Genomic DNA, 13,242 nt, shown 5'->3' with positions numbered 1-13,242 from the left:
CAGCCCTTTCGAAGCAGGTGGGTACTTCTGACCGTAGCAATGAGAGACTGAAAATATCTTTGAACACCCTCGCCAGTTGGTTGGCACAGGTTTTCAAAGCCTTACCAGGTACTCAGTCAGGGCCTGTCACCTTACAAGGGTTCACCCATTTGAAAGACAGCCTGACTTTGGCCTCCGAGACAGAGATCACAGGGTCCTCAGATGCTGCAGGGATCCTCATAGCTGTTGTTTTATTCTCCCCTTCAAAGCATTGAGCTCGTCTGGGAGTGAAGCATCGCTGCCACTCATGATGTTGGGTTTCACTTGCAGGAAGTAATAGCCTGCGAACCTTGTCAAAGTAGACCTGCATCCGATGTCACCTCCAACCTCACTCAGAATTGTTCCTTAGCCGTACAGACCTGGGTCACCAGACTTGAATGCCAGAGTTCTAGCCCTCAGTAGACTGCAAAGCTTCTGGTTCATTCACAGCTTTTGATTTGGCTATGTACAGTAACTATTGGATTTTACATGCCACTAGGTTTGGTATTCTTGTGTAAACCCAATAGTTGCAATCTGTCTTGTGTCACTGCTGGAATTTTTACTGATTGCACTCTAAAGTAGTTTTTCTTATGTAATCCAGCAGTGAAAACTGAAATTACTGCAGCTACTCAGTGCCTAAAATGGAACCTGACTGCTGAACCTGTATCAAGTTGGTTCTGCAAGCTTCCACTCTTAAAAACACTGATCAATATTCAGTGTGTGGTAAATGTCTTTGAAAGCTATAATGCATTTGGAGGTACAAACATCATGCAGAGTATAATACCTTAAACCTGGTGCAGGATCAGTAAGTCTGCTTGTTCTGATGAAAATATACTGTAGTGATGGATACAAGTAAATGTAAGTTATTTTACATATTTTTAATTAGTTCCCTATTTTTAGTTTAAAGTTTTCTATATTACGTAATTACTTTATTTACGTTATAAGTGTTGTTGAATGTGAGACACATTTGGAAGTTTACAGAGTTCTTGTTATGCTGCAATTGGCTAAGTCTGGGGTGTGGCTTGTCTGATTTTCAAAATTTATTCAGCTGCTTTGTGGATGAGCATTTGTCTTGACCTACCCGAATGAGAGCCTTGTGTTGTTTCATGGCCCGCAAGGCTTTGCCATTTCAAATTGAGTCAACAGTCACCAGCAGATATGCAAATTTTTAAGCGTTTATGAAATAGGGGGAACTAGTGAGCACGGATCGCTCACCAGAAGCACCAAGTTCTAGCCCATCATATTTCAGAAGAACCAAAAATACAGCACTGGAAAATGACAACAGCATAAAGGTAAATCACAACAAATCCTGTGACAATATTGTAGTAGATTGCTGAGATCCAGAGAAATGCAAGCAATTTTAAATATTTTTTCCAATTCTCCATCAGTCAGCTTTGCAAAATACAATTGATTCATGGAGTCATAGAAAAGTACAGATCAGAAACAGGCCCTTTGGCCCATCTTGTCCATGCTAAACCATTTAAACTGTTCAGTCCCATTAACCTGCACTGGGTCCATAATCCTCCATTCCCCGGTTATGTACCTATCCAAACATCTCTTAAATGTTATAATCAAGCTCATATTCGCCACTTGCATTAACTGCACATTCCGCACACTCATGACCCTGTGAGTAAATAAGTTACCCCTCATGTTCCCCTTAAACTTTTCATCTTTCACCCTTAACCCATGACTTCTAGCTGTAGTCCCATCCAACTTCAGTAGAAAAAGCCTGCATGCATTTACCCCATCTGTACCCCTCAATTTTGTATACCTCAATCAAATCTTCCTCAATTGTCCACGTATTCAATCTCTCCTCATAACTCAGCAACTCCAGTCCCAGCAACATCCTTGTAAATTTTCTCTGCACTCTTTCAACCTTATTTGCATCTTTCCTGGAGGTAGGTGATGAAAACCAGACAATTACTCCAAATCAGGCCTCACCAGTGTCTTGTATGACTTCAACATAACATCGCATCTCTTGCAACACAAAATGCTGGTGGAACACAGCAGGCCAGGCTTGTCAGGACTTGGGTCTCAGCCCGAAATGTCGACAGTGCTTCTCCTTATGGATGCTGCCTGGCCTGCATTTTGTGTGTGTTGTTTGAATTTCCAGCATCTGCATGTTTCCTCGTGTTCGATCCCATCTCTTGTGCAGAGTCCTTTGATTTATGAAGGCCAGTGTGCCAAAAGCTTTCTCTACGATCCTCTCTACCTGTAATGCTACTTTCAATAAATTATGGAGCTGCATTCACAGATCCCTTTGCTCTACAGCACTCCTCAATGTCCTGCCGTTCACTGTGTAAGACCTACCCTGGTTGGTCCTACTGAAGTGCAAAACCTTGCACCTATCGCATTAAATTCCATCTGCCATTTGCCAGCTCATTTTTCCAGCTGGTTCAGATCCCGTAGCAAGCCATGATAGCCTTCCTTGTTGTCCACTACACCTCCAATCTTGATGTCATCTGCTGATCCAGTTAACCGCATTATCATCCAGATCGTGGAGATAGATCACAAACAACAACAAACCCAACATCGATACCAGGGACACTCCACTAGTCCCAGGCCTCCAGTCATCGAGGCAACCATCTACTGAGGCTTATAGATAGCAAAATGGAAATCCAAGAGACATTCTTTTAAATCCTCTTCCTTGTGGACCCTTGTGGTTTTCAACCACAAATTTGCACAAAACACTGGATTTAATGGATCAGCATGTCAGATTAGTATTTCTGTACAGTCAAATAAACATTAAAAACATGTTCTTGGGATATTTGGGAAAACATTAGACAGTCAAAATGGTTTTATGATGTAAAAATTGAGACTGCCATGTATAACTAGCTGGACAGAAAAGAGGGACCAGAAGGTAAAGTATATTAGGATTTTCCAAAAGAATTTGAAATGCAGCACTAGAGGATGTTCTTACATAATAAGACACAAAGATTGGGGATGTAGTGGACAGCAAAGACAACTATCAAAGCTTGCAGCAGGATCTGGACCAGCTGGAATGGACTGAAAATGGCAGATGGAACTTAATGCAGGCGAGTGTGAGGTGTTGCACTTTGAGAGGACTGACTAGGGCAGGTCTTATACGGTGAGCAATAGGGTACTGAGGAGTGCAGCAGAACGGAGAGATCTGGGAATCCATAATTCTTTGAAAGTGGCACCAGAGGTAAATAGGGTCATAAAGAAACCTTTTGGCACGACGAAATCAATGTACTGAGTATAGGAGATAGGATGTTACGTTTAAGTTATATAAGACATTGGTGAGGCCTAATTTGGAGTATTTGTCTAGTTTTGGTCACCTACCTTCAAGAAAGATGAAAGTAAGATTGAAAGAGTGCAGAGAAAATTTACAAGGACATTGCCGGGACTGGAGGACCTGGATTATAAAGAGAGATTGAATAGATTAGGGCTTTATTCCTTGCAGTGTAGAAGATTAGGGTAGATTTGATAAAGGTATACAAAATTAAGAGGGGTATAGATAGGGTGAAATGGAAGTAGGCTTCTTCCACTGAGGTTGGGTGTGACTAGAAATAGAGGTCATGGGTTAAAGGTGAAATGTTGAAGATCATGGACAACTTCTTCACTCAGAGGATGGGCAGAGTGTGGAATGAGCTCCCTGTGTAAGTGGTGAATGCAGGTTTGATTTCAAAATTTAAGAGAAATTTGGATAGGTATCTGGATGTGAGGGGTATGGACAGGGCTATGCTCCAGGTGCAGGTTGATGGGACTTGGCAGATTAACAGTTCTACATGGACTAGATGGGCCAAAGAGCCTGTTTCAGCACATTTGTGTTCTATGACTCCAGGACACAAAAAATTATGTTTATCACTAAGTATGGACCAAGGTAAAGTATTGGGCCCTCAGATGTTCACTGTATGTATAATTGACTTGGATGGTGTACATTTGTTTTTACTTCCATCTAAATTTTCAACTGATACTAATATGAAAACAGAGTTAATCAAGTATATTGAGAATCATTGAGGCTGAGGTTGGTAAATTAGACCAAAAAATGGATTGAGAGAGATGATGATTGGATGGACAAGTAAATCCAAGAGACATTTTCAGCCATGATCTGATTGAATGGCAGGGCAAACTTTATGGCCATAAAGTGTACTCCCACCTTTATGTATTATGTTCAACAAAACAATAATGGAAATATTCTAGATTCTCTGACTGTGCTGATTTTTGCAGTTTTGACACTGCAATCTCTTAAATATCATTTGCTAGACTCTGAGGTCAACAAGAGCAAAAGCCAATAAGATATGCCTCTAAACTTACTTAATAAATTACACACTCATTCTCAGCATCTCTCTCCAAATCAATTTGAACAAACTATTGAGAACAGTTTTCATTACATGAGTTTAAATATTAAAGTGTAGTTGTAAATCTAAAGATGATGACGTCCATAAAATCTGAAAAGAATCACAGTGTATTAACTAACAAATCCCCTCCCACCACCAGAACAGTTGCAGCTTTAATATTTTAAAGACATAAAAAAATTTAGGACATTGAGGAAATAAAAGGCAGGATAGACAAAGGAGAGTCAGAGGATGTTTATTTGGACTTTCAGAAGGACTTTGTTAAAGTGCCACACATGAGGCTGCTTAACAAAAGCCCATGGCACTACAGGAAAGTTACTACCATGGATAGATGATTGGCTGACTGGCAGGAGGCAAAATGTGGGTATAAAGGGGCCTATTCTGCTTGGCTGCCATGACAGGTAGTGTTCTACAGGGGATGGTATTGGGACCACTTCTTTTCATGCCATATGTCAATGATTTGGATGATGGAATTGATGACCTTGTGGCCAAGAATGCAAATAATACAAAGATACTGTCAGTGGAGGGGCAGTTAGTGTTGAGGAAACAGGGAATCTGCAGAAGGACTTAGACAGAGTGGAATAATGGGCCTAGAAGTGGCAGATGGAATATAGTGTAGGGAATCTTGGGAGTCCTTGTGCAGGATTCCTTAAAGATTAACTTGCAAGTTGAGTTGGTGGTGAGGAAGGCAAATGCAATGTTAGTGAAAGGACTAAAATATTAAAGCCAGAATATAATGCTGAGGTTTTATAAGGCATTTGTCAGATGGTACTTTGAGTATTGTGAGCAGTTTTGAGCTCCTCGTCTAAGAGAAGATATGCTGGAATTAGAGAGGGTCCAAACGAGGTTCATGAGAATGATTCTGGGAATGAAAGTGCTAACGTTTGAGGAGTGTTTAATGGCTCTGGGCCTGTATTCGCTGGAGTTTATAAGAATTAGGGGAGATTTCATTGAAACTATTGAATATTGAAAGACCTAGATTGAGTGGATGTAGAGAGGATGTTTCCTATAGTGGTTAAGTTTAGGACCATACAGCACAGTCTCGGAATAGGGGGATGAGGAAGAATTTCTTTAGCTAGAGGGTGGTGAATCATTACCATGGACAGCTGTGGAGACTAAGTCACTGAGTAATCTTAAAGCAAAAATTGACAGATTCTTGATCAGTCAGGGTGTCAAAGGTTACAGGGAGAAGTCAGGAGAATGGGGTCGAGAGGGATAATAAATCGGCCATGATTGAATGGCAGAACAGATGAGGTGGACAAAACTTCAATAAAACATGAAACATGGCAACTTTTTAAAATTAGTCACCAATTGATTTTTAAAAAAAATCAGTTTTAGGAGATCTTTAGCAAGTCTATGTTGTGTTCAATATCAGAGGGAGCACTCTTCAGAATTATAAACTGAATTCCTGAAAAGAAAACAACTTGCAGATGTGCATACTTGGAAATCCTGCAACAGTTTACAGTCTGGAGGTGTAGTACTACCACATGCCCACTTCAAATACAGGTCTACCCCAGAGTTTAGTACAACAAATATAAACTTGTGCAGAAGGTAGAAAGAAATAAAATTGTTGACTTTTTAATATATTTTATCTTTTTTTGTGCTCCCTCCATAGCCAAGCCAGGGAATCAGGCTATTCTAGTATCAACCACACAGAAGTGGTTTTCCATCTTGTTTGACATTACCATTATATTTCCTCGTGCCCTTGTTACTGAAAACTAAGTCGTGCACGATTCATTTAACACATAATGTCAAATCCTTTCCAGTCCAAAACTGGATCTTCTTTTTATGTAAAGTCTATCCTTTCAGTACTTCTTTGATTGTATTTTAAACTATTCTGGGAAAAAAAATTAATTCATTCCATTCAATGGCTGTGGCTGCAAACTGTAATTCTTACTGAGACTGGGGAGCAGAGCATACTGCACATTCTTTTCTTATACACAATTTTACAGAAATATTACCTCATTTAAAATATTGAAGGTTTCGCTGGTACTGAAAAGTAAATGTCACATTTTTCTGCGTGTACATGGTTGCAATATGGTGTGGTCTGGCGATGCTGAATATGCAGAATTGTAATTCTATGTGTAGGACTAAGAAGCTGCAACTGTAGCGGACTCGGTCCAATACATTCTTGCACACCTGTAGTATCAACATGAAATGCTATCTCAGTAAGGCAATTATTTCCTGCTATGCCATCATCTTGCAGGTACCAACCGGGCAGGAGGTACAGACATCTGAAGTCCAAGATCACCAGGGTCAAGAACATCTGCCTCCCTTCAACCATTCGGTTCCTGACCCAACCTGCAGAACTTAAATCACTATCTCAGTACAACACCACCATGGCCTATCACAGACTTTGTTTTGTTCCAGTTATACCTGTTGCTGTAAAACCACAAATGTCATGTCATATAAATCAGTGATAATAAATCTCTTTAGCGTATAATTTATGTTTTCGATGTGAACAATGTCGTGTACAAAGAAGTATTGAAACCCAGTTTTATAGAGAGAAAAAAAAGGAGTAAGTGACCATGCAATATACTTTTCAAGCTTATTAACGTTACCACAATGCTGCCTGTGAGGAGATTGTGTTGTAGAAATTTCTTATTTTCAAAAATAATTCACCAGCTGCCATTTACTTGAAAAAATCCCAGTTATGCATTATTATCTCTGGCCTGTTCGCCGGTTCTATTCGATTAGTCACAGACCAACACAGTCTACGATATAAAACCCCAAGACGCTACCACTGACACCTCTTCTCTGCTTTTGGCTCAATTTGAATGAGCGCCCGAATACCGCGCCGGGAGCGCGCTCCCGCACTGCCCTCCGCGGTCACGCGCCGGCGGCCGCGGAACTACTTTCGACAACGTCTCCAGATGGGGTGGGGGTGGAGGGAGGCGAAAGGTCGCCGTTTAAATCTGTCGCCACGTATCTCGTACCTGCCGGGAAAAGACCGAGACGCCGGCTGAAATCCAGCTTTCCTTTCAGAAACGCGGCTGGGGCAAACGGCGGGATGAGGGCGGGGGAGGGGGAGCCGCGGGCCGCGATGGGAAGGTGGGGACGGGAGCCGGTTGGCTGGGACTCTTTGCTGGGGCGGACGGCGACGCCGGCGGTGCCGCGGCTCTGACGCGCTCCATTTTTATTCGAATATTTTGGTGGAGAGCGGCGTCGCCAGAGCGAGGCTGCGCCTGGTCCGCTCAGATCCCGCCCCGGCCTCTCGCCACTCGCCCGGAGCTCCCCTCCCCTTCGTGCCGCCTCAGCTCCGGCTTGCCACCGCTGTGCCCGCAGACTGCAGCCGCCTCTCGTACCCATCTTGCCGTCGGCCCCGCCAGGTAGCGGCGGTTGGTGGTGTCAGGGCTCCCTTCCCCGTCCCTCCTCTCTCTCTCTCGAACTCGGCCCGGCCCTTCTTTCCCCTTCGTCTGTCGACATGGCGCGCCTGGTGGCCGTCTGCAGGGAAGGCGAGGAAGAGTTCCCCTTCGAGAAGAGGCAGATCCCGCTCTACATCGACGACACGCTGACGGTGGGTGAAATAAGGGTGATGCCGCGCGAGGGAGGGCCTTCTGTCCCTACCCGTGCCTGGGTGAGGAGGCCCCAGCAGGGCCCCGGGCTTTCGCAGTAGGCCCTGGTTGCTGAGCCGGGCCTACTAGTTGATTTTTTCCCCTCTCTCCTCGATACCACCTCTATCGGAGAAGAGAAGGTGTGAAATTTCCGCAGAGGCCAACGTCCTCGCTCACTCGGCTGGCAGGAATGAAATGGTGTCCGTAGCAATAAAACTTGAGTTTGCTTAGGCCGGTTGGCAAGCCATGTTTTGGGCGCTTTATGTTGCGAAGTTCAACGTTGGTTTATATAATATACCTTCCTTTAAAATTTCCCAAGTATTTTTAGAGCCAAAGATATATTTCATTTAGTGCAAATTTCTCGTCGTTTCTTTAGAATAGGGGTATGTTATCAGTATTTGCGTCAGTTGCAAAATTTAATCTTTTTAATGTTTTTACATATTTCTTCATAATATTATTGTGTAGTCCAGAATTGACTTGTCAAAATGTTTTTTGAAGACGTAAAATTAAGTCAGTCACCAGTTTGTGTAATTTCCCATGTTAGCCTAGAGTGGCTGCATGTAGGGTTTTTAAAAATTGTTACCCACCGTTTGTGGCTACTTATGGTCTACTTAATCATCACAAAATGTCTGTAGATTTCAATGTCAACGTGCAGTTATTATTGCTGGGCCTCTACCACTTGAAGAACACTGCCTCTTTAATGTGCCTTGAGTGGCTTGTCATGCTTGCTTTTAGGTACTGAGTGACTGTAGGCCTTTACAATTGAACTGTCTTTTACATATTGAACAGGTTCACTTTCCAGCTTGTTGCTGATGGCATGTCTCCCATTTGTTTTATGTTTTTGCACTATCTTTCTCCTGTCTCCCCATGCGCCCCCCCCCCCCAATGCTCAGTTAAGTTATAAACAGAGGGAATCCTGCAGGTGCTGGAAATCCTGAGCAACCCACAAAAAATGCTGGAGGAACTCAGCTAGTCAGCCAGCACCTATGAAGGAGAATAATAAATTAACGTTTTGAGCTGAGAGGGTCTCAGGGTGTAGACCTCCATTTGCTAGCTCAAATAAATTAGACCATTATTAGTGCCTTGCAGTTAGTCTATCTTGACAGTAAAAAGAAGGTAAAGAAAATAGTAGATCAAAAGGGAAGGCTTGTAACTACCCAACTATGGGTACCTTGCAGAGCTGGATGGGTGGCAGTATATTGGGGAATCCAAAAAAAAGACAGAACTATTTTTGTCATTATGCTGGAGGGATGGTGTTCGACATGCTGACAAACTAGAAATAGTGCACTTCCTGCAGATTTAGTGATTGAAGAGTTCTAAGAAATTAACATAAGCAAACAAAGAGTTGATTTGTGCTTTAGAGTTACAGAAAATGGATCTAAAAGCCACTAATTCTACACAACCCAATGACTGCGTCCTAAGGTTTTGAAGAAGATGGTTGTCATATTCCAATGGTTCCCATGGTTTGGAAGGTGGCAAATGTAGACTTGTAATTTGAGAAATGAGACAGGAAAAAAAGGATACTACAGTTAACCTGATGTGTGATGGGGAACTGTAGGAAACAGTAACAGGCCATTTAAAGATTTCGGAGAATCTATAGATTTAGAAGGGAAATAGTGACACATTTTAGTTTCTTGGATTTAGGTGCTAGAATGGATGAAGGTGACCAGTTGATACATAATTGTTAAACAAAAATACAGCATCTATTGGAGTTAGTATACTTCTGTGGATTGAGGACTTTAGTAAGATTAAAGAGTTGGAATGGATCATTCTTGAATTGAAACTGATATGGATACATTGTGGGATAAAATCTGAGGTCATCCATTTTGGTAACAAAAATAGAAATTTGGATTTTTTAAAAAGCTGAGTGATCATAAGGTGTTAACATTCAGTGTAATCTACTTGTCTTTGTACATGAATTACTGAAAGTTAACATGCAGGTATAGCAAGGAATTGGAAGGCAAACTATGTTGATATTGCAAGAGTTTAATGCAAGAATGACTGTCTTTCTCCAGTTTATATAGGACTTCTAGAAAATTGGATACTGTTTGGCTTATCGTTTAAGGAAAGATATGGTTAGTTACTGGGTTATGCAAGGGATTTTTTTCTTGATAACTGTGAATAAACCCATTTCTCCAAGTCACCAAATCCCGATACACCTGTTTCTAAAGTTGCTTGTGTCATGTAATTCAATGTAAACTTTGTATCATTTCATTTTGTCAAATATTCAGCCTAGCATAGCCCGTAATTAAACTCATGGAATATAAACTGTAAGCAACCATTAATGGATACCATGAAGCACATTATTATGATTTTGGGTAAATGCTTTAAAATGTATATGGGAGAATATATGCAAAATCAGATTAATATCCCAGGAATGTTAAATGAAGTTTAATATGACAAGACCTCGAGTACAAAATTTAAAAAACTACAAAAATGGGTTAACAGGGTACATGCAGTGATGTTGAGGATCATGGTGTCACATTCTTAAATTAAGAGGCTGGCCATTCAGGACTGAACTAATTAGAAATGTTTTTGGATGGAATTATCTGCCTTAAGGACTAAAGGCTCGGTTATGCATATTTTGGGTAAATATCACTAGATTATTGGATGGTCAGGGAATTAAAGGATACAGTAAAACTCTGAAATTATTAGAATACATAAGTCACCATATACTACCCTGAGATACATTTTCTTGTGGGCATTCCCAGTACATACAAAGAAACACCTTCAATGAAAAGCCACACACAAGAAGATGAACTCCCAACATGAAAAAGATGATGAACTGTGCCAATCAGAATACCCAATGCTTGGCATCTGGTTCCCGTGCTATTTTTAATCTCACCTGGTTCACTGGAAATTTTACTATTACTAAGTTATATATTTTGAGTTTTGGGACGTTAATATTGCCTCCAACAGCCTGGAAAATCTTATAGTTTGTCATCATCAAAGTCCCTCTGGTGCCAGGTTCTGAGTTTTAGTGTATGTGTTAATGCAAGCAAGTGGTGCTGAAGTAAAAGAATGGCAGAGCTAACTTGAAGGATCAAAAGGCATTTTGGTTTGCATGACCTGACCATGGTATTGTAACATGTTAAGATCATAATGGAAGCTGCATGTGAGTTTTTGAAAAGCTTTTTTGTATTTTAAGTAGAAGAATTTTCTTAAGAAATTTGCAAATATTCATTTTTTGAGAATGCTAAAGCTATGCCGTTCTTTTTTGGTGATGTTATTGGCTTGTTTTGACAATAATTTTACAGTTAAATTCACAATTCCATGAAATCATTCATATTTGTAAACCTGGGCACATTGATGTAAATCAGTATATAATTGTATACTATGCATTTGTTGATTAATTGAAGGATGGTAATCAGTTGGTGTTTAGTATTTGTGAGTTGAACCATTTGGGACAACATACATATTGAAAGTTAAAGACCTTGGTGTACAAGTCCAAAGCTCCTTGAAGGTAGCAGAACAGGTGTCTTGGTTACAGAAGCATACAGGATAATTGCCTTCATTATCCAAAGAATAAAATACAATGTTGGTTGGACCACCTCTTGAGTACGCATCTGGTTACTATATGTAGGGAGGACATAATTGCACTAGAATGTGGAATGATTTACTAGGATGGCGTGTTTAGTTCGGAGGAGAGACTGGATAAGCTGGGGTTTGTTTTCCTTAGTGGATGAGACTATGAAGGGATATGAGTGAGATGTTAAAGATTGAGGGGCGTGGATAGTATTGCCAGCAAATAACTTTTCCCCCCACAAGAGACCTACCTGAAATTGGAAGGCATGATTTGGGATTGCGGTGTAGGAGTTTTAGAATGGATGAGAGGAAGAGAATGGGTGGAATTGGGAGTGAACTGCCTGAGGGAGTGGTGGAGGAACAGATTCCTGCAACATTTACCAAGTACCTTAATCAGCACTTGAATTGGCAGACACAGAAGACTACACACAATGTGTTGGAAATTAGCATAGATTGGTACTTGATGGAAAAAATGGAATGGGATGCATAACCTGTTTCTGTACTAAATTCCTATATTTTGTTTGGAAAGTGCCTATTTACACCACATTGCCTACATCCATTCTACCTCTTCCACTTTCTACATCAGTGCTATCCAGTTTATTGTGGTGCCTGCCTCTCCTAGTGGTCTGCTGAGGCAGAAAATTAAAACATAACTGATTTCTCTGAATGGGTCTTCAGCTTGATAACTTGGAACCTTTTTGATGCAGAAAGTGACACATACTGTCAAGTCCCATTGGAAACAGGTTAGGCAGCCAGGCTTCATAGCTAAACCACGTATTCAAACTAGGAATCACTTCCTATGTTGCTTGCATTCTTCCACCTATTTATGAACAGTTAACCCATGAATGTGCTATCTTAAATAGCCTTAAGTGTGTTATTTTATGAAGATTTGGTCAGTCAGTTCTGAGCCAAATCTCCCGATTTTTTTCTCTTTTTCCTTGTGCACATTGAACTTGAGTTTGCATTAGGTAGCCAGTGCCTATGTCTCTTCATGTGAAATTTAAAATGTATTTTTGCCTTGCCTTTGGATGCTCCTTTTCCACTTTTCCCACCTCACTTTATCCTACTAATTGTGACACTTTCAGCTGTTCTGTTTAATTACTTCCACCATTCCATCTTTAGAAATGTCAAACCTATTTCACCATTCTTTCAGTTTTCTATTATAATTGTTTCTGTTATATGCTGATGTGAATATTAATTCTTGGAGATGATTGAGGATTTGAACTACTTTTGTTACTTGGCTCTTTGGTTATGCTTGTTAGATTGTACACTCAATTCACTGAAATCTAGGCTGATAGTCAGAATTTGTGAGGCAGCCCAAAATGGGTCACTGCAGCAAGTGCAAGTTAACCCTGACTATCACAGGTGATCAAAAGTATAGTCAAGGATCAGATTTCAAAGAGCATTATATAGTTAGAGGTTATGCCTTGAGCAGATGGACAATGGGGTGTGCAAGAATTAGGAGTGCAGGGTTGCAGTGGTTAGAAATTGTGCAAGGTTATAGGGATTTGAAGTTGGTGGGAAATTTAAAATTCAGGCCATCAGTGAAGATCAGGTCAAAATTTATTGCCATATGTACAAGTATATGTATCCACAGGTGCAATGAAACACTTCCTTTCAGTATCACAGACTTGTATCATAAGGAGAATTTGCAAGAGAAACGAATCAAACAGTTAATATACAGTCTTCACAAGAAAACCCAAGTAGAACAAAAAAAGTCTATTTAGTGCAGCAAACTGGTCATAGTGTTGTAGATTGTAATGATGAAGGTTTTGCTAGTTTGGGTAAGTGGGTCTTGTCTAAGGTAGGATGCTGACAAATTTTTT

The 13,242-nt window shown here is 40.8% G+C and overlaps 1 protein-coding gene across 2 annotated transcripts in view; it reads left to right on the top strand.

Moving 5' to 3' along the window:
• The first annotated feature begins 7,410 nt into the window (after positions 1–7,410).
• Positions 7,411–13,242, top strand: part of ggnbp2 (gametogenetin binding protein 2) — a 46,479-nt gene continuing 40,647 nt past the window's right edge. Inside the window, exon 1 of one of the 2 annotated variants that reach the window (XM_073053537.1) lies at positions 7,411–7,854. In XM_073053537.1, coding sequence (XP_072909638.1) covers positions 7,762–7,854 — 93 coding nt within the window. In that variant the 5' untranslated portion in view covers positions 7,411–7,761. The remainder of the gene's footprint in view (positions 7,855–13,242) is intronic. The other variant, XM_073053535.1, reaches the window with a different exon arrangement.

This window comes from Hemitrygon akajei, chromosome 8 (genome assembly GCF_048418815.1).
Source record: "Hemitrygon akajei chromosome 8, sHemAka1.3, whole genome shotgun sequence".
In the NCBI taxonomy this organism is placed as follows: Eukaryota; Metazoa; Chordata; class Chondrichthyes; order Myliobatiformes; family Dasyatidae; genus Hemitrygon; species Hemitrygon akajei.
Note: the sequence above shows the minus strand (reverse complement) of the source record. Positions and strands in the feature narration are given on the sequence as shown.